The sequence below is a fragment of the Homarus americanus genome, unplaced genomic scaffold, assembly GCF_018991925.1.
Source record: "Homarus americanus isolate GMGI-L3 unplaced genomic scaffold, GMGI_Hamer_2.0 scaffold39155, whole genome shotgun sequence".
Classification (NCBI taxonomy): domain Eukaryota; kingdom Metazoa; phylum Arthropoda; class Malacostraca; order Decapoda; family Nephropidae; genus Homarus; species Homarus americanus.
The window spans coordinates 10,625,236-10,647,458 of record NW_024737042.1 but is presented as its reverse complement, the minus strand read 5'-3'; the positions used below and the strand labels follow the sequence as shown (position 1 = coordinate 10,647,458).

At 37.5% G+C, this 22,223-nt stretch overlaps 1 protein-coding gene across 1 annotated transcript in view; it reads right to left on the bottom strand.

Annotated features, from left to right (window-relative positions):
• The window catches only part of LOC121872709 (E3 ubiquitin-protein ligase listerin-like), a 53,100-nt gene that overhangs the window by 10,719 nt on the left and 20,158 nt on the right, over positions 1 to 22,223 (bottom strand). Inside the window, exons 10-20 of the mRNA XM_042375713.1 lie at positions 18,100 to 18,783; positions 16,839 to 17,073; positions 13,810 to 14,657; positions 13,298 to 13,416; positions 12,782 to 12,920; positions 7,758 to 7,987; positions 4,077 to 4,242; positions 3,639 to 3,840; positions 2,580 to 2,743; positions 1,978 to 2,169; positions 1,310 to 1,488 (exon numbers count right to left, since the gene is read on the bottom strand). Of these exons, the coding sequence (XP_042231647.1) occupies positions 1,310 to 1,488; positions 1,978 to 2,169; positions 2,580 to 2,743; positions 3,639 to 3,840; positions 4,077 to 4,242; positions 7,758 to 7,987; positions 12,782 to 12,920; positions 13,298 to 13,416; positions 13,810 to 14,657; positions 16,839 to 17,073; positions 18,100 to 18,783 (3,158 nt within the window). The remainder of the gene's footprint in view (positions 1 to 1,309; positions 1,489 to 1,977; positions 2,170 to 2,579; positions 2,744 to 3,638; positions 3,841 to 4,076; positions 4,243 to 7,757; positions 7,988 to 12,781; positions 12,921 to 13,297; positions 13,417 to 13,809; positions 14,658 to 16,838; positions 17,074 to 18,099; positions 18,784 to 22,223) is intronic.

Genomic DNA, 22,223 nt, shown 5'->3' with positions numbered 1-22,223 from the left:
GGAAACAAAGGATCATTATACTCTGTACTGTACTAGCAGGCAGAAGACTGAAATGCAAAATGAAAGCCATGAATATTGTAACTGGAGCAGTGAATAGTGACTGTATATTAGTTGGTTAAAACAAGACTAATATCTACTGGAAGGTTCACAACAGGGAAGACTCACAAGACATGAGAAAAAGGTCATCAAATTCCACAAGTTGAGGAATAAAAATGTGGTAGAAAGAATAAAGGAAAAAGGTCTCATGCAAATGGAAAAGGAGGAGGTTATGTGAGATAGAGAGAAGAGTATCAAAAGAATGAGAGATTATACACATATACAGAAACCATGTATGAAGACAGAGATAAGTAAACAATTTACTCCTCTGGATTGGTAGTCAGGCAGCTAGTCAACTGGACCACAATGGGCTAAAAGCTACCTTAGAGAGTTGGGGTAGCCCGCCCACACCCTTGTCCCAGAGAAGTAAATTGTTTATATTGATTTACTAGTATATGTTACAGGTTCTGATTTCGATATAAGAATGAATTAGCTACAGAGAAATACCTGGGAAAGTATAGGGTAGAGTCAATCATTATTAACTTTTGCAAAAACTGAGAGCATGATGGGCACAGCAAAGGAAAAAGATGTGTCAGTCAAGATTTTACATAAAAGAACAGAAGTAAAAGTTTATGGAAAGAAAAACATATTTGTTTGTAGCTTTTATGGAAAATTGAAAAGGCAGGAGAAAATGGATAAAAAAGTGTTGTGGGGTTACTACCATGTATGAATGAATGGGAAATTGTCAGATTATGCCAGTAAGAGGATAATTGACTCCCTGTGTATTAACCCAATAACTGCCACATACATTCTCGAATGATAAGCGGTGGAGTGCTACATACATTCTGGAATTCAGAACATTTTGAATGCAGCGCAGGAAAAATTTCATATTTTGAGGGGACAAGTATGGGATGTTTACACTTGCCAGTTGTCCCAGTGGGTAATCCTCCCACCCACGCTGCTGATGACACAAACATATCTCAGTCACAATGGAGTCAAAACGTGCATGCTAGTCCCACCAGCCACAAACCCACTGACTTCATAAATTCACCATGGCCAAGCTAAGGTAAGTAATGGGCTCATATTTGGTTTCCATATTCTTCTACATACTATCTTTTAAGTCACAAGAGTTAAAATGATGTTAGAGAAAATTGATGTGTTTTGTGAATTAGGGGGTTCATTGGCGAATCACCCCACCGCAGTTATCAGGTTAAAGGAAAGTTACTGAAATAAACAGCATAGGGTAATACAAATCATCCGACAGGAAACTAACTGAAGATAGGCCGAGTACTGGTGCTGGTTGGCGTCTGAAGCGTAAGTGATGGCGGTTACAGTTAACTTCCAGGCCAGTAAGTAACCTGCGATGTAGGTTGAACTCTTGGTGTCAGGCTGTACCACAAAACCATCACCCATTTCTGTGTCTGCCAACGTTTGTTCCACAATTTTGCTACACTGTCAAAGGCAATAGAAAATGTTGTTATCACTACTTAAAGAAAGTTTCATGACAATAACAATGTTCATACTCAGTGTATTTAAGGAAAGCAAGTTCTGCTGCACTGCATTGGTATTTTTCGCTAAAGCAGATTTTTAGCGGTCTTAGATTTAAAGATTGACATTTCATTCTATCCTTAAAAAATACTGCAAGTGTTGGGTTAAAGAACAAATACTGAAGTGAAATGGTCAGACTGTGAATAATGATAAATAGGAATGACTTTGAAGTCAACTATTAAATAGAGGCCAAGTTTACTTAAAACATGACCCATTTCATAACCAGTTCAGTAACATTTGCAAATTTGTTTTTATTTTATTTTATTATACACTAATCTATTGGTAAATTACCTGGTAAACACTACACGCTCTAAAGGGAAACAAAAGGTTTAAGTTATAAGAGAGAGATGTTCCAATAGAAGAAAGACACAAGAAATGGCAGACTGTGTTTACATCTTTGATGATGTTGATCATGGAGTATGGTAGTGGCCTTTGTGGAGTGTCCTCTTCTTCATTTATTGCAATTTGGTTCATCTCCCACTGGGCCATGACTTTTGGCAGGGCAGCACTCAGTAACATATAAGCTGTACATTGTGGTGCAGCGTGTGATGACATCAGTAGTGGGGTCAGGTGATTCAGCAGTATCTGAAAAAAGGTCAATCAGAGAAACACAACTTAGTGAACGTAATTCTTTATTCATTAAGTCATGTGTGTCTGCCATCTTTATGCTACAGTATTACAAATCTTAATACAGACATATGATACTGTGATCCCAATCATCCGCCAGAGCTAATATTATTTTAATTCTTGAGTGACGTAGTAATAATTACAGTCCAGATATATTTAACTGCAAGATACAAACAAAAATATGGACTACTACACAACACTGAATAATCATGGCCAATCATAATTAAATTCTTACATTACAATACTTCTCTTCCTTTCCTTTACAGATCCTGTATCATATTGTAAAGAGCATAATATAAAGGAATTATATTTAAGGTTCCTTTACATTAAATTCTGTAAAACTAAAAAACTGCTTTTCTAGGACATACCTGTTCAGAATCTGGCAGCTTCATTTCTTCTTCTGCAAGTGTAGCATTGTAGATGGGAGGGAGAGAGTGGTTGGCTAAGTCATCTGAGCTTGCATAACACACACCAAAACAAACTGCACGACACACCCCATACAGGATGACGGATGGATTTCTTCTGTAAGATGCTAAAGAAACAAAAAAATAAATCGTGAAAACAGAGTAAAATAAATGTCTAAAGAAAAACATAATATTACAAGATGATTATGAATTGCTGAACACCCCTAGAAACTATTTACAGTACTATACTGTGCTATCAATTTAAACACAATAAATTCTGGATAAAACCAAATAAAAATCCTGTACAGTAAACATCCTCTAATCCCAAACGAATGGCAGGAGGGGTGGGGGGAGGCTGTCTGGTTTGGCCGAAATCTTGGGTTGGGCGGGGATCTATATTTCCGACTCAAGCTGTCTAAGAACATCAAAGTTACTGTAATTTTTAGCCTAGACTTAACACCCTCAGGGTTTTGAAATACCATATGAATGTTTTTTCTTAACTACCTAGGCTTTTAACATGTGGAAAATATTTTTCCTTGGTCTCTCATATATTCTTGGCAGCTTGGTGCTGGCTCTCAGTACAGCTGTACTCAGTTTGCCACCCAGAAGCTGGAGTTGCCGGGTGCTCTCATATGTCGAGCAGCCGTGTGTGCTGTCTTGGTTGAAAAACTCTGCTCTATTCAGCCTAATCAAGATTATTTTGGTAAAAAAAAAAATGGTGTTTCTCACTTAATTAGAACTGATTTTATAAACTCTGGAATAAAACAATTTAGTTTCCATCATTAGATTCTGTAGAAATGTTTGTTTATGGATCTTTTTTGAAACAATCTTGTAGAGAATTTATTCAGAATCATTATGGGACCAAATTCATCCTTCTAACACAATTATAACTGATGCCATGGATAAAAGATTATACACTTTCTTAAAGATTGCTCAATTTCTGCATCAGTTACAATTAATTATAGTTAAAAAGATCTGTTGTAGTATAGAAAATAATTTTTAGTGTACTTAGAACATACAAACCTGCAACTTCCACAAAGAGAGGAATGAGCGAGTTGTACATAGAAGGTGAGAAAAATTCCATCCAGTCTTCTAACAGCTTGGGGGGATATTTTTCCCGTTCCTTGGGATTGCATTTCAATACCTCCATAAGCTCACCGACACAAAAAACACATTTGCAAACTGCACATGCAAATGTTCCAGCCACGGTCTCGTTGGCAATACTCTTGAAAAGTAAAGCAAAAATAAATTTTTGGACATACATGGATATGATATAAATTTAATTTATGGCTAGAGTACAGTATTAGCTTTATCAAAACTCCTGATATTTTCTTGACAAATATTTCATTCGTTGCATCAATGAACATTTAATCTCGCATTCAAAATTTCTTTCCAAACTTACAGTATACTGTACTAATAGTATTCCTCTTGACAAAAATAAAAAAAAATCTGTTTATGTACCTTTTTAGATTCTTCAAGACTCTGTACCCAAGATGAAAGTGAGCACAAAATAAAATCCCAGTGAGATGGATCAAAGTGTACTGCATGACTCTTAACCAACGCCGACACCAACCGCACCAAGGAACATGTCAGCACAATATCCTCCCAGCCCATGTTGGTAACATCTCTGAAAAATTTTGTCTGAATTTTTATTTCCAAATACAAGGTACTTTACACTATTAAATTCACCCAACTTGCAATCTACAAATCTAATTTTCTATCATAAATAGTCCTTAAAAAAATTTGGTTGGTACATGAAACTAAAATTTTACATCCTCTTAAAATTACAAATACCGTACAGTAGAACGTCAATATAACACGAGATACGTTCCAAGAGTGGTCGCTTTAAACCGAATTCGCACTAAATCGAAGTTTTGTTTCAATGGAATAATTTACTTTGGTTCTTGAGAGAAACACAAAATACTAAAAAGACTGAGAGTCTACCCAGATGCACCTCAGCCCATCTCCTAGAATAAACAAAACATTGTTTTTTGTAGTATTATGTTGAAACAAACACTCATAAATCGACACAGCTAAAATTATGGGACGTGAAATGGTCTGTTTACTAGCGATCAGCAGATGGGAAGATAGGGGAGTGGAGGAGAGGTGAGGTGATATGTTTGACAGTTGATGCCAAGGTCTAGGGCTTATTTATTTATCTGTCCTTAAGAGTGACTTTAAGTTTTTCTCTTATAAAATGTCACTGAACTGATATGTTCTAATTAATTTTATTACAAAGGGCTAAAAATTTTATCTCTTGTGCAAAATAAATGACGTTTATATTCAAATTATTAGCTGTCTTGCAAGGATTCTAGCAATGCAAATTATATTCTGTTAACTTTAGTCTGTGATAATATACAAGATAAAAACTGTAAGTCTATAACCACCCAACCCTGGTTAGGAAGATGGGGGGGGGGTAGGTGACGGTGACACGTTTGACAGTTGAGGCCGAAGGTCTAGTGAAGTATTTATTTGTTTATCTAAGTCCTTTAGATTGATTTTTGTTTTTTGTTTATAAAATGTCACAGAAGTGACCGAGGAGAATATTATTTACATTGCTGGAATTCTTTTAAGATGGTGATTAATTTGAATGTAAAAATGCTATATGTAGTAGTTCCCATTAGACGTACAAATTTTAGTTTTAATTAGGAACTTATTACAAATGGCTAAAAATTTGATCTCTTGTGCAAAATATTTGACATTTATATTCAAATTATTAGCTGTCTTGCAAGGATTCTAGCAATGTAAACTATATTCTGTTAACTTTAGTCTGTGATAATATATAAGATAAAAACTGTAAGCCTATAACCACCCAACACTGGCTGGGAAGATGGGAGAGAGGGAGGAAGGGGAGGTGATATGTTTGACAGTTGCACGAAGGTCTAGTTAAGTATTTATTTGTTTATTTATGTCCTTTAGATTTAATTTTTTTTTTTTTTTTATAAAATGTCACAGAAGTGACCGGGGAGAATATAATTTACATTGCTGGAATTCTTATAAGATAGTGATTAATTTGAATATAATCATGCTATAGTTTGCACTAGACAAAAATTTTAGTACAGGTTGACAATCCCTTATCCGAAATCCCTGGGACCAGAGGCATTTCGGATTTCAGAATTTTTCGGTTTTCAGAATGGTTAGGTTTGTTTTTGTATTTTTTTTTATTAGCCCACCCAGGCACAAGTCACTGATCCACATTGGGGCCTAGGGGACAAAAATATAATAATAATAATAATAATAATAATAATAATAATTCATAGGTCTAGGTCGTGTTTCTCACTTTTTATCTTTTTTCATTCTTGTATTTCTTTATTATTATTTTATTAATACAGTATTATTGTTATTATTATTATTATAAATTTTATTATTATATTTTATTATTATTATTATTGTTATCATTATTATTTTATTTTGGTGTATTTTTTAATTAAAATTTTTATTTACTATGAATAATTATTATTACAGGAGTACCCCGCTTTACACTACACGGTCAATTGAACCCACAGGGTACCGCGGAAAGTGAAAACCGCGTAAAATGAACAACAGAACATATGGGATTAATTCCAATAGAGACTGGCCCGACCCCCAAACTCCACTTTTTCGACACAATACCTATGTTTTAGTAAAAATAACATCTAAATTTTATGATGGTATGCTCACACAATTAATATTTAAGAGAAATACAGTCGCCAGGTTAATGTCCATTCAAATAATGGACTCAAATCCCCCCCCTCTTCCCAGCTCACTAGCTCCTACCTCTCTGATTAATGTTTGGGTGAAAACACTAGATTTTAACGTTTAGTAATAAATAATACCTCAGACTAAAGTTAGGATAATATAATTGACATTTCTGGATTCCTTGCAGGTCAGGGAATATTTTGAATGTAAACTTCATATATTTTGCACAAAAGATAAAATATTTGCTTTGTGTAAACCAAATTATTACATTAGATCTAAAATTTGTATGTCTAATGCAAAATCCATGATGTTTATATTCAAAATGATCATTATATTGTAAGAATTCCAGCAATGTAAATTATATTCTGGCTGGGTAATTTGTATGAATTTTATGAGCTAAAACATATATCTTCAGTAAATAAACAAAGAAATATTCTTCAAGGACACTATCTGTCAATCAAAATACTCCGCCCTAGCTGGGTCGGTCCCTCCCTCCCTCCCTCCCTACCAGAGAAGCTTTGGGAGAAAATAGTATATTTACATTTTTAGTAATAAATAATAACTCAGACTAAAGTTAGGATAATATAATTGACATTTCTGGATTCCTTGCAGGTCAGGGAATATTTTGAATGTAAACTTCATATATTCTACACAAAGGATAAAATATTTGCTTTGTGTAAACCAAATTATTACATTAGCTCTAAAATTTGTTTGTCTAATGCAAAATCCATGATGTTTATAATCAAAATGATCATCATATTGTAAGAATTCCAGCAATGTAAATTATATTCTGGCCGGGTAATTTGTATGAATTTTATGAGCTAAATAAAAAAAAAAAAAATTATACTTCACTATGAGTAGATGCACCGTGGAAAGTGAAAGTCCGGTTCTGGCAAGGTACCGTGTAAATGAGAAATTCGCGGAAAGTGAAACCGTGTAAAGCGGGGTAATACGGTATTATAGTTAGTATTACTTTTAAATTTTGCCCCCCAGGCCCCGATGTGGGTCAGTGATCTATGCCTGAGTGGGCTAATCCCTGTTTAAAAAAAAAAAATAAATAATAATTGCTCCACAAATTTTTTTTCGGTTTTTAGAGCTTTTCGGTTTTATAAAGGATTGTGAACCTGTAATCATTTAGTGCATTATTTTGAGTACATATACAGTACGCTTTGCCCTTAGGACAGTGTAGCATGCCCAGAGAAACATTAGGCGCGAATTTTAAAATATGATGCTCCAGATTGACTCGTGCAAAATAGGAAAGATTCGCTTTAAATTAAAACTTTGTCCTTAATTGTGGGTGTCGCATTAAATCAATACTCTTAAATTGAATCACTTTAAATCGATGTTCTACTGTACTGTACTGTACAAGGTATAATATCAAATTAATATGTAAAGATAAGGCTGAAATAGCCAATAGGTTCTAATATACCATATAAGGTCAACAAAGAAGTAAAAATTCCTCACGTGGCAAATAGGAATATGTTGTCAGCATTTTCTCTCCACTGTGTCAACACTGAGAAGATGGAACACACAACATCATTGGTGACGGATGAAGGGACATAAGACAAAGCTGTTGTGATAATAGCCACACTTGGGGTGGCAGAAAATGGGTCTTCAGAGTAACTGGATAATTTACCCATTTCCTCAGCCAAGAGGTCCACTTTAGTTTCTTGAGGCAACAAGGGTAGCAGACACTGTGGACATAGAAATAAAAAAAGATAGATATTTAAGGTAATCTTGAAACAAGAGTTCTAATAATAAAGGGTACAGTACACAGTACCTCCAAGGAGTATTAAACTGAAATAGAACTGAAATAGAATGTGTGGCAACACATTCTAAACTGAAGGGTCGTGATATACAGTACACAGGTTAAAACAACACCCAACACCATTGTCTGACTTTTATTTCATTATAAGTAAAACAATAATAAAAAGGAAGATGTCAATACAAAAATTTTTTGGTTATTAAACACAATACAGATGGATGGATGAACAAAATCACACCATGTATCATGTTATACTGAGTAAGAGAAGGACATACATCAAAATGTAATGAAAGCTATTACTCAGCCTAAAAATTTCTAATAAGTCATATACTGTACTTTATTAAACTGCCCCTTACTTAAGGCTGATTTATAAATGATTGCCAACTGGCCATTGTACAGTATAGGACAGGGGGCCAAACCGAGGTTCGTGAGCTGCATGTGGCTCTTTGACACTCAATGTGCGGCTCGCGAAAATATATTGGCTCACCTCTTTTTTGTGTTATAATTAATATAAAAGGTACCGGTAAATAAGAAAAATGTTCGAGCTTTATATTTATAAACTGAGACTCCACTGGACTAATACGTAAGTTAAGTGTTCAAGGTGAGTACAAATATATAAGAATTTAAATCTTAATTATAATGCTAGATCAGGGTCAGGTGTCATTCATCAGTGCTGAGGGGAGGGATGGTGGGAGGTAGAGGGATTAAAGAAGTTTCAGGTCAGCAAATCTCAGGTCAGCAGAGGGATTATGGAGGAATGTCAGAGAGAGGGGGATGGGAGGGGCTGGGAGGGGCAAGGGGATGGGAGGGGCCTGGGGGGATGGGCTTGGCAGGTCAGGTCCTGGCCTCAAGTCATGACATGTACATTAACGCAGTGTAACACACGACTTTGACCTGTGCAGATCTAGGTGGTACACTCAGGATATAAATTGTGTTTACAGTTCACTAGAATAAGTTGTTTTTAAATACTGTTAAATATATTTCATAGCACTGTGTCTGTGAAAATTTTGTGAAGGAAAATGGCATCATCAAATTGTAAGAAGTGAAAGTATGAAGATGAAAACAGAAATTTTAAGCAAGAGTGGGAGGAAGATTTTGCATTCACTGATAAAGGAGGCAAACCTTTGTGCCTTATCTGCAATGTGTCACTCACTCACTACAAAGCCAGTAACTTGAAACGCCACTACGAAGCAAATCACAAAAACTTTTCGTGTGATTATCCACCTAAATCACAATTACGGAAAACAAGCTGTGTTAAAATCATCACCAAATAGCCAGCGGACACTGTTGACAATGTTCAGTAAGGAAGCTGAAACAGCGACTGAAGCTAGTTTTGTTATTTCATGGAATATTGCTAGTGGTAAATGCCCATATTCTGATGGAGAATTTGTTAACAAGAATAGAGCTGAAGTTATTGCAGTGTCAGATCCAAATAACACAAAACTTCAGCGACCAATAGCACAAACTCCAGTTTCACGCCACACTACAGAGAGGCGTATCTCCCAGATAAGTGCTGATGTTGTAAGCAAGATGCAAAATGCTTTGAAGAATTCTCCAGCATCTAGCTTAGCTCTTGACGAGTCTACAGACATACAAAACAACCCACAACTGGTGGTATTTGTTCGTTATGTTTCCTCTGACGTAACTGTGAAAGAAGAGATGTTAGACTTCGTGGCAATAAAAGAAACAACTCGTGGTGTTGACATTAAAAATACACTTGACAGAGCCTTAACAAATGCTGATGTTCCACTCGATAAACTTGTCAGTGTTGCAATGGATGGAGTACCTGCAATGGTGGGGAAATAGGCAGGGCTAATTGCACTCATGACAAGTGATCCCAAATTTCCAGAGTTCCTCCCTGTTCACTGCATCATTCATCGTGAACACCTAGCAGCCAGATACTTCAGGTACAAAATTTTTATGAAAATTGTCCTAGATATTGTCAATTTCATCCGTTCAAATGGGAAGACCCACCGACAATTCAAAAACTTTACTGAAGAACTGGAGCTTGAAGACAAGCCCAGCGACGTCTATTTCTACTGATTTGTGAGATGGCTGTCAACCAGCAATGTCTTGAATAGGTTTGTAGATCTGTAGGACCCTATCACTACTTTTCTTGAACAGAATAGATCCTATCCTCAACTGGAAAATGATGAATGGATGCAAGATCTGATGTTCCTCACTGATATAATGAAACATCTACAAACTCTCAACTTGGTACTCCAGGGGAAGGATAAGATTGTTTCTGATCTTACTCAAACAATTTTCAGCTTCCAGAAAAAAATATGAATTGTTCTAAGAGACATACTGTACTGTCAAGAAACTTCAGCCACTTCCCCCATCTCAAAAGCAGAGTACAGGTATATACACTCCCTGATATTGAAATAAAAGACCAAAAACTGGAAGAATACAAAGATAAATTACAAGGACTACTTGATAATTTCCTCGCAGAAGTTGAAACCCTGCTTCGCCTTTCTTATAAATCCATTCATGGTTGATGTAATCAATGATGGTTGTCCGATTCTTGAACTTCTGATTACAGAATCATCTGCAGTGGAAATGTAACTAATGGAATTTCAGGAGGACCTCGTGTTATCGCCGCTGGGTTATAAATGCTGGTGTCAGCTGTTGACGATCGCTGCCCACCTCGAACAATCATTGGATCCCCCCCTCCATGACCTGTTGCCTCGTGAGATGTGGCGGCTGGGGAAGGGGGGAGGGGGCGGTGTTTACGGATAAAGAGTTCCTTTTTCTGCTGAATGTAAAGGGTGACGTGGCTCTCATGACACAGATCGCCCCCCCCACGTGACCTGCGACCTCGCCAGATGCGCCAAGCAGTGTTGACGCCTGGCACCCAGGGAGTGTTATCACCGCTGGTGTCAGTACTGACGAGTGAGTACTGGCGTGTGTGCTGGCGTTTGCTGCCCTACCCGAACAAAGATTGGGGGGTGGGCGGTGTTTACGGAGAAGAGGTCCTGATTCCGCTAAATGAATGGCTTAAAAGGGTGGCGTGGCTGCCTGGACTTCAGGAGACCGTTCACTCGAGTGATGCTGTGAGGACCAGCCCTCCCCTCGAGTGATGCTGTAAGAAGCAGCTTCCTGCTCGCACTAATAAACACCACACAATCCTGTCCAAGAATTTGTGCTGAGACAATTTACACAGTACTGTTGTCTCCTGGAACACCATACTGATCTGCATTGACCCGCACTTGTAAGTACAGCCTAAGTGAAGACATACCCCTCGGTACTGAAATATTGTAGACTAATTACGTCTACTCGTTTCTGCCTAACTTGGAGTAATAAGACAATGCAGAATGAAGCAAAGCTAAGATTAATAGAGTTATGAACTTTGTATCATGTCACTATGCTCAAGAAACAATTATAATTAAGACAAACTGTGTGAGACTAACTAATTATGTATCAGATAGATCACTAATGAACGCCTTGTTCTCTGCAGGTTTTGACCACATCAATAAATATTGAATGCGTCAACAGGTGGGTTTCAATCATTCCCTTTGACTTGCCCGTCACCCGAACGTCCTTATTCCCAAGGCGTTTATACTTGGGTTTAAAGATGATCCATAAATCTCAGTCTACAGTCGAGTTCTGGAAGCAAGTTCCAGAAACAAAATATCCTGAACTCAAGAAAACTAGAGTGCGACTCATCTCAATTTTCAGCACAGCATACTGCCGCGAATCACTGTATTACGCAATGAAGTTTGTCAAGTCAAAACATCGTGCAATCCTCACAAATCAACACCTGACGGAGCTAATTCGTACAGCCTTGACAACATATTAACACAGCCAAGTTGGAGACCCACAAGACTTCTACTAGTAGTAAATAGCCTGATAATTGTAGCAATATCTCTTTATGTAATAAATATTAAATAATGTTATGACAATGTTGTATCTTTGTAAGGTGGTATCTGATTAACATATCTTTAATTTTATTTGTTTTACTTGTTTTTCTTTTGCATATTTTCCTCAAAGTTTTGACCAAATATTTTCTAAGAGAAATAAATTTAATTAAAAATACCTTATAGTTCTTTTTTTACTTTTATTTCAGCAATCTCATATTATGTTACTGAAATGCAGAGTTGCATATTTTTCCCGAGATGTTCCCGTAGATCATTATGTATTAAACTTACTCGACACCGTTAAAGCAAACATCACTCAAGATTTTGATAACATTTGGTATATTGAAACTAATTCAATTTAAGAGTTTAAAAATCTACATACATTAGTTAGTACAGTATATAATACTGCATACGAGTATTTCTTAGCAACACGTATTTGCATGTCATTTTTGTAATAAAATGTGTTTGTAACAATAAAAACGTTTATAATGTTTCTTCAAGTCTTGCGGCTCTCGAACATATGAAGATTATCGTATGCGGCTCTTGGGTTCAGCAAGTCTGGCCATCCCTGGTATACAAGTTCATGCTTTCCTAAATATAAATCTACAAATGAGCTTATCCATCGCTCACCTGTCAGGTATAGTCGGGGTCAAAAGTTTGCTCCCTCCCAAAATGAAGCAGTATCGACCCCCAAGTGAGATAAAACAGCACACCAGCACCAGATAGCAGTCAGGGTAAGTAAAGTTCGGAGACTCATTCCCGTGATTCAGTTTCACCACGGAGAGCGAACTTTTGTCCGCGACTGTACCTCCACTTCTGCTCAACAATTAATTCACTTCATCTGTTATGCCCTGTGAATTCTTTACCTGTTTGGTGGCGGTGTACCCGAGAGAGTTTTCTTCTAAGCCATCCATCAGCCGCGGACCGTTGATGTCCTCATCGTACATCCAATTGTTCAGCACATTGATGAACGTCACACACCAAAAACTGCTACCATCACTACATCTACACCAAAGAAATAAATTCAGTCTCTCCCCCAATTGTTTAGCAGGGATAAGACTTTATGAAACTCATGTATTTAACCTCATCAATTTGGCTTTAAAACCTATAGAACGAATAGTTAATCTACCATTGTCTCATGCTAGGTTAGGGGGTGTTATGCCATGGGGAATTATACATGAAATTAATCATTGTTACTGTTATCTTTAGGCTGATAACTACATACTGTAGAGTAACTACATCAACCCTTTTTGTATGTGAGGATGTTAACTCTACTTTGACTATGAACTTGTTTATCTTGAGTTTAGTATAGAGATAACATTTATTTACCTTACCTTTAATCTAGACATCCTTATATAATTTTTCTAAATGTCAACACCAACCTGTCTCTGATTTGCTTTGTGACAAGTCTCTTGTTTCCCTGATTCAGCAATTTTAACAAGCACCTCATGTCCTCATTTAACTTTTCTGTACCTGTTTTTATGTCCTCTGAGACAGTTTTCTGTGGAATAAAATAAATCAATACAAATAATCTGATGTAAAAGACTACAAAATTTAGTACAAAAATAACAACCAAACCACAACATCAATACATTAAAACACTGATAATTTTTCTATCCTATGCTAGTATAGAGAGAACTGCAAGTATTAGTGTAGTATAGGTTAAAGTGTCTATAGATAACTCTGGAAATACAGGTTAGGTGTCTGCAAAAGGAGGTTTATCCAGCACTATGTACAGTACAGTAGTTCATTATAAATTTTTTGTTGAAGACTCAATGCAGTAAATATATTTTTTAACATGATAATTTTCAAATACCATATTAACATCATAGGATAAAAAAGATAATACTGCAATAAGTACAGTACTTCCAAATGAAAGAGGTTTTACACTTACGTTCTGGAGATGTTCATTCAGTTCTTGCACAGCTGTGGCATGGCAGGCAGAGTGAAGTGCTGAGCCCACAAGGTGAGTGTACTGACCAAGGGACACTTGCTCCTCCTTCATACTACTCACATCTTCATCTCCCGATCCACTCAAGAATAACAGCAAATCACAGATGAACATAGACATCTGTGTATGTGTATGTTCCCATTTTAGGTTTTCATGCATGCTTTTTGGGAATGGAAATTCACTGCATGATATGATATCCAGAAGGATATCTGAAACCACATACATGGGAGAGAGCTTTGCTTCTAACTCTGCCCATTCTCCTTCAGTGGGTAAAAGCAAGTTTAACATGGCTTGTATTTGGCTATGATCAAGCATGATACTGCAGTCTTCTTTTGGCACCTGCTTGAACACCATCATCAAGAGATGATGAGTAAGCTCAGCCATGGCCATTGTTAAGTGGAAGGTGGAGGTGGCTGCTATCACAGTTTGTTTAATGTCTTTTAATGTAGAACTAAGGCAACTTCCCTCTTCCAACAGCTTGTCTGGGTTATCTGTTGCTACTGATGCAATCAATCCTTTAAAAGCCTTCAGGAATGTTGTCTTGAGTAAGTCAACTGTAACCACGGACAAGGACTTTGAGGACTGACAAAGTAACAAAAACAAGGAATTCATAAATTCATGGATGCCTCTTGTCTGCCAACACACATAGCTACTGAACAGTTGTCCGGCCAAGTTAGCTACCAGCTGTACCATTGGGTCTTCTGGTTCACTCTCTCCAGGACCACTAACTTTCAAGTTAATACTAAGTTTGGTGAGAATTTGTGAAATGTATTCCATGGCAATCACAGGTTCTGTTGGAAGAAAAATTCAGAAGTCATATAAACAAAGTGAATATATCTGGCATATACAGTTAAAAAAGCTAGAAAAGGTTGCCCCTGTGTAGGTGGCACTGATACAAGTGGATAAAGGATAGTGTATATGTACCTCCACAGACCCCATATCAAGTGCAAATGTTCTTCAGCTCTCTCAATCTCCTCTCAAGTATGTAAAGTGTTGGGCCCTGGAGTCTGTAAAATTTTCACATTCCCATATATTTTTTTCTTCTCACTTATGAGGACTTACAGTTGCTGTCCTGTCACACCCTCTTGCCACTCCTATCCCGAGATATACAATACTCGTAGGACTCAACCCTGAACCATAAACAAACACCTGCCATGGTTCAAAGTTATATACATATTGAAGAACAAATTATATTATAAACATACCAAAAACAAAATGGTAAACCTAATAAAACAGTGAAAAGAATTTACATACAACTTTTTCAATTTGCAAGATACAGTTATGTGTGAGGTGTGATGTGTTTCTGAAAAAGTGTTTGTCAGGTGAATTCTAATTTTACAGGACCCATTTTCTCACACGAATCTGCGTTAAAATCCGAGATAAATTCCAGCACAAAATTTTTGTCCCCAAACCCCATGGTTTAACTCAGATGTGCTACAGCCAAAAGAATTTGAATCTTAAAACCTAATCTAACGAAGATTAAACCATCCAGACATACTGTGCTGGCTCTGCTCCTTGATCCAAGAACTCAACAACCCTTCCATATGCTCCATCACATTACTCCAACTCTGAGACCATTGCCTAACACTTTGGTGTCATTTCTTTATGCACGGAAATATGATATGAACTAAATAATTAGAATTTAACACTCGCTTGATATGGCAGGATAAATTTTTCAGACACACCATTCAAAGTAGTAATGGTGACACGTTAATTTAGAAATTTTCAACACGATGTTAATTTGAAATGATGACGTTGAAAGGAGTAATCTATGAAATATATAAATACAGTACAGTGATCCCTAGGTTAGCAAGATTTCGGTTAACGAGTTACCTTCCATAAGATTCTTAACTTCGGTTAACGAGCAATCCCTCGATTAACGAGTCTTTTACGAGCTGACCTCAACATGTTTTCGCTTGCATTTGGTGGTCCATCAGCTGTAGTATTAGTTCGCCAATAGAGTAATCGGTTCTAGGGCTTAAATTCCTTACTATTTTAGTAAATATCAAGAAGTTTATACTATTCAATAATTTTAAAAGTTTTATATTAAATTTTTTAGTCATTTTAACAATTATTGACCATAATTGAAGTAGAGGAAGCTAGTTTTCTGCGTGCCAATCAGCCTGTCAACACACCATACAGGCGTCAGTCTCTGTCTTTTCAATGGAGGTAACATCTTGCTTGAGACTCTCTTCAACTAAACACTTTTTTTCTGTGTTTCCAAGCAAATTATTGGTCATTTTGAAATTTATTTTACATATTGACAATATATAATGCAGTGTTGATTTAAAGAAAATAATCTTGAATTTCACCAAGAGAACTAAAATTTTATGGGTGAAATGGTGCCATGGGGTGAGTTCTCTTCCACCCAAATGCCTTCTCTTCTCCTTTCTCCTCTACTCCCATTCTAATTCCCATCATCATCATCATCCAGGAGCCTTCTACATACACACTTCAAAGTAAGTGTACTCTACTACCTTTTTTGTTGATTTTAAGCAATTTTCGGTGAGCTGGAACCAATTACCCAAAAACCCATTGAAACAATGGTTTCAGTTAACGAGTTTTTCGGTTAACGAGCAACCTTCTGGAACGAATTGTGCTCGTTAACCGAGGGACCACTGTACTTTTTTTTTTTTAATAAAATGTGAGTAGAGGAAATAATTAAGGTAAGTTAAGATGAATTTCTATACCGTAATAATGTACAGTACAATATTTATTACCATATAAGATGTACATTTTGATGGTCTGGAATGGAATGAGGGAAAAGGAAACCCTCCCATTAACAAACATAGTGTGCACAAATTAGTCCATTATTGGGAGGGTTTACTATATGTAAGATATTGGTAGAATTCATTGAAAAAGGTGTTTACAGAAATACAGATAATTAAATTCCTTTGTCTAAAATGTGTGTCTGTACAGAACCAAGTTTTAATAATCACACATAAAAATAAGATAGAACAAGTAAGAGGTACCTTTTTTATTTCCATTTCTGAGGACGAAGTTGAACAGAGAAATGAGTTCCTCTTGCTGTTTCAAATGTTGAGTTGAGGGTAAGACCTTGGCAGGACCACAAAGTCCATCTACCAGCTGAACAAGACGGCCGCCCAACTGTGGCGATAGTAACCATTCTGCAGCCACTTCATCACTCTCTCTACGGTCTGTCATCTTCTCCACCAGCAGGCGTAACGCACATACTGACAGACATGGCTGCAGATAATCTAAACTTAAACACAACTCTCAGAAACTTTGTGTATCAGCAAACTACAAATACTAAACAACTCATCTTGGCTAGAGCAGAAACAAATACTGTACACATATGCAATATTCTATAAAACATCACATCTAAAATAAACTTATTAATGCAAGTGTTATGGAAAAAATTATAATATTTTCCAATGTCAAACTTTTGGGGACAATAATGCAGGGTGGTAGGAATACAGATTAAACACAGATACTACTGTACTTCATTCTCTGCCATTCATTCTTACTGGTGAACTGGTGCATTCTGCTATCCCCTTCCACAACAACCACCAACATGTGTTCCATGTCCTTATTCCCCCCCCCACCTCAAAAAAAATAAAACACTCAACCTCAAGCTCTCCAGTCATTCAGGAATACTGTTGTTTCCTATAAGTTTATCCCCATACTTGTTGTTGAGTGTCCTTCATCCCATCCATCCATTTTCTTCTTGGTATTCTGCTCACCCATGTACAGTAACTTATCATATCAACAGCCCCGTATCTTTTAAAATCCAACTATGTACCTTTGAGATTTACTGTTTTCTCACATAGCTGTCTCTTATGGTCCCTTGATTTACTTAAACCTGTCTAGCCATTCAATATCTTCTACTTCTCCAGAAAAATACCTCCTTTGGCAACCTTGACTATGAGCACATAACTTCTTAGATACACCATGACACAAACATGACAAGGGCAGGCAGAAAAAGAAAAGAAAAAGACAATGAATGAAGGTGAGTGTGTTGTTTTTGATTCAAGCTAACTATTATCACAATGGAAAACTTGTTAGTGGGGAAATAAACTTCTCAGCGTAATCAAACACGTCCTTTTTAAAAATAATTCACCAGTTTTAGAAAATTTTCAGTATATGTTTCATTGTCACTGGTTTCTTGACACTTTATTGTATGAACAATGTAATAAAGGGCACCTACAGTATTTATATTAGATATAATGTATCATGTTCCAGTTTCAGTGGATATTAGATAATAGAACTTACCTTGAAATTCATCAGCACCAGTTTTTGTTCTGCCTGGTCCAGCAACACGTATAAACTCATGAAAATGTTGACTGTTGGTTGAGATATAAAAGAGTTTTCTTCTTCCATCTTGGGGAGAATAACCTGCTCAAGCAACTCTCTTGCATCAACAGGTTTCTCTTCTCCTAAGCCATGTACGAGGGCAGTGTAAGTACTAGGTGATGGAAAGGAGGACAAGAGAGCTGAAAATATATTATATATTGCCAAACTCTTTTCCTGTAAATATTTACTGTAACAAAAGAATATCAGTGGTGTAATTGTTACTCCAGTAGTTTCTAAGAAAATTATCTCTTTCTCATATTGTTCAGTGGACTTCTCATCTGCAGATAGAACCTTTATGTCAACTTCATCAGAAAACTTTATTCCCTCTCTTCTGTGGCTGAATGTTGACTGTGGGTTCTTCAGGACATAGAAGAAGGTGATCATTTTAGAGTGTACTGACTCACTTCCTTGCTGGATCAGGTTCTCACATTCAGGGATGATTTTTTTCCAGAAAAGGGTAAAAAGTTCATTCAAAAACTTCAACTTTTCTCCTGTTTGAGATTTCCCAGAGAAAAAGCGTAAAAGTCCAGCAACTTCTCTGTAAAGGTTCGAGGTGCTTAACTGAGGTGTGTCAGTGAAGGAAGACCTCAGAAGTTCAACCACCTGCAATACAGCGCTTCATTAGAATGCCATTCACATATACATTAACAAGTGCAAATCTATGACACTATTTTTTTTAGGATTCTATACACAATAAATTCTGGTTCATAAACTGTAAAGAGAAAATATAAATATAAATATATATATATATATATAAATATATATATATATACATATATATATATATATATATATATATATATATATATATATATATATATATATATATATATATATATATAATATAAATATATATATATATATATAAATATATATATATATACATATATATATAGTCGGCCCTTAACATACGCGGGTTTAGCATACACGGATTTGCAAATACTGTACGCGAATTGCCCCGCCGGAGGAATATTCTGTACATTGAAGTAATTGAAGTACATTCAAATCACGCGCGGCTGCACACGGCCCGCTACCCCACACACACACACACGCATAGCGCGTCACGCCACCCCGCTCTCTCACTCAGTCAGTCTCGCTGTAACCACGCTTGTGTTGACATCAGAATAGTAGTTGCTACCCTTGCTACCCACATTTATTTACCATGGCCCCTAAAAGAGCATCAAAGACACCAGCTGGAGTCACCCCTAAGCGCCAGAAGAAAGTGATGACTCTGCAGGAGAAGGTGGAGTTGCTGAATCAGTTAAGGGAGGGAATGTCTTTCGCTGCTGTGGGGCGACTGTACAACGTGAACGAAAGCACCGTACGTACCATCAAGAAAAAGGAAAAAGATATCTGTGATGCTGTAAGTGCCAGTGCTCCACGCAGTGCTAAGCATGCCAGCCAAGTGAGGGAGAAGGCAATGGTGAAGATGGAGAATGCCTTGTTTCTGTGGACAGAGGACCAGCACCGGAAAGGTGTAGTAGTGGACTCTATCCTTATCCGGGAGAAAGCTAAGTCTCTACACACACGCTTCACGCCTGCAGCTGAGGAACCCGTACCCAGTACCAGTGCTGCTACCCCCACACCTGAGACACCTTTCCAAGCCAGCAAGGGGTGGTTTGACAATTTCAAGCGTCGATTTAGCCTGAAGAATGTGAAGATGACTGGGGAGGCTGCGTCAGCAGACACCATGGCTGCAAAAGCTTTCCCAGCAGAGTTGAAAGCAATACTCTAGGAGCAGGGTTACAAGCCAGAACAAGTTTGGAATATGGATGAAACAGGTAAGACAATAAATTACTACTGTACATTTAACCATAAAAATGCTCAAATACCTGTTGTACTGTACGTACTGTATTGTGTTGTAAGAGAAAACGGGATAAATGCGTCTGAGTTTTATACAGTAGCCTTTATATTTTTATTCCGTAGTGATTTACCATACAGTGTGGTGTTATATTTTTATATTTTTATATCAATTTTGATACCGTATATGTATAATAGTACAGGGTGTACTATTTTCTTTTCCAACAGGTTTGTTCTGGAAAGACGCCACAGCGCACTTTCATCGCCCAAGAAGAACGCCGTGCACCAGGATTCAAGGCAGCCAAGGACAGGTGTACCGTGCTATTTTGTGGCAATGCTGCGGGTCACCTCATTCGCCCAGGCTTCATATACAAGTCTAAGAAACCGCGTGTATTCCAACACCGCGACATGAGCATGCTGCCTGTTTTCTGGATGCACAATAAGAAGGCCTGGACAACGAGCGACCTGTTTCTCAACTGGTTCCACCATTGTTTCCTGCCAGAGGTTGAACGTTACCTGCACCAGAAAGGATTTGAGTTCAAGATCCTGCTAATCCTCGACAATGCTCCTGGTCATCCACAGTCAGTGGAGGTGCTGCATGAAAAGGTACAGGTGTTGTTCCTTCCACCCAACACCACTGCACTTATCCAGCCAATGGACCAGGGAGTTATCAAGACATTCAAGGCTAACTACAGTAAACGTGTGATGGCCAGACTGCACTCAGCCTTAGACCATGATCAAAACCTGGATGTGCTTCAGTACTGGAAGAGCTTCAACATTGCCGACTGCTTATCTGTGGTGGCTGAATCTTTCAAGGATGTGAAGCTTGAGACAGTGAATGCCTGCTGGAAATCACTGTGGCCTGAATGTGTGAAAGATTTCACTGGATTTTCTCCTGACGAAGCCATCGCAGATGTGGTGAGAAAGACCCTGGCACTGTTAAGGAAAGTGGCTGCTGAAGGCTTCCAGGACATGGCAGAGGACGAGATTAGGGAGCTAATTGAAGAGCACGACACTGAGCTGACCGAGGAGGATCTACAGGAGTTAGTAGACTCAGGCAAGGAAGAGGAAGCGAAAGGGAAAGAGGTAGAGCACCAAGAAATAACGTTGGAGAAGTTGGGGGAGATGACTAGGAATATTGAGGCACTGAAAAACCTGGCCTATAGTATGGACCCCTCCATGGTGCGTGCCCTGAAATTCATGCGAGGGATGGATAACGTTTTTGCTCCATACAAAAACATTATGGAAGAAATGAAAAGAAAGAGACGACAACTCCCCATCACCATGTTCTTTGATCACCGAAGGAGAGATTTAACATCATCAATCACTGGCGGCAGTGAGGAAGCAGCTGAATCCACCGTCGCCCCCACTTCACCACCCGTTATGGAATTGAGTGACGATGAGCCCGATGACCCCCGTCCTGTCGCCGAGGATAGGTACGGTACAGTAAATTGAAATTTTTATCTCTTTTTTTTAATAGCTTTTCTTGCCATGTTTATTGTTTGTAAAAATGCACAGCACAGTACAGTTCAGTACTGTACATAGGAAGTGGAGGTGCAGTTATTCACAAAACATTTGTGTTTGTTGTCGGCAGTAGTGACGGTGAGGAGGCGGAGGAGGGAGCGGAGGGAGCGAGTTGGGAGGAGTGGTGACCTTGGACGCGGGAGCAGGGACGAGATGCCAGCCAGTACATTACGGGTGTATTAATTGTTTTTATAGCTATTTTTGCATTCTAATATTAAATACTGTACATTACGTTTCAACAAAACTACCATTTATTTCTGAGAACATGGAAATGTAATATTTTTGCTGAAATGATGTACGTATTACAGTGGAAAGTGGGATAAAATTGTGACGAAAGCAATGACTTTCTCTTTCTTTCGTTCAAAAGATGTTACCGTAATCGCTTTTCAAATGGTTTTCAGTTGTGGGATTATAAGGCTAATGATAGGATAGAATATTATTGTAATACAGTACGAGTACAACAGTTTTTTAACTGAAAACCATTCGAAAAGCGATTACGGTAAAATCTTTTGAATAACGAAAGAAAGCGAAAGTCATTGTTTTCGTCATGATTTTATCCCACTTTCCACTGTAATATGTACGTCATTCCAGCAAAAATATTATATTTCCATATTTATTTCTGAGAATCCGTATATTCATTCAGTCACAGTTAAGGTAAAATATACTGTACTTGTGATGTAATATTTTAAGGAAAATACAGTATCGTAGTTTTCTTTTGT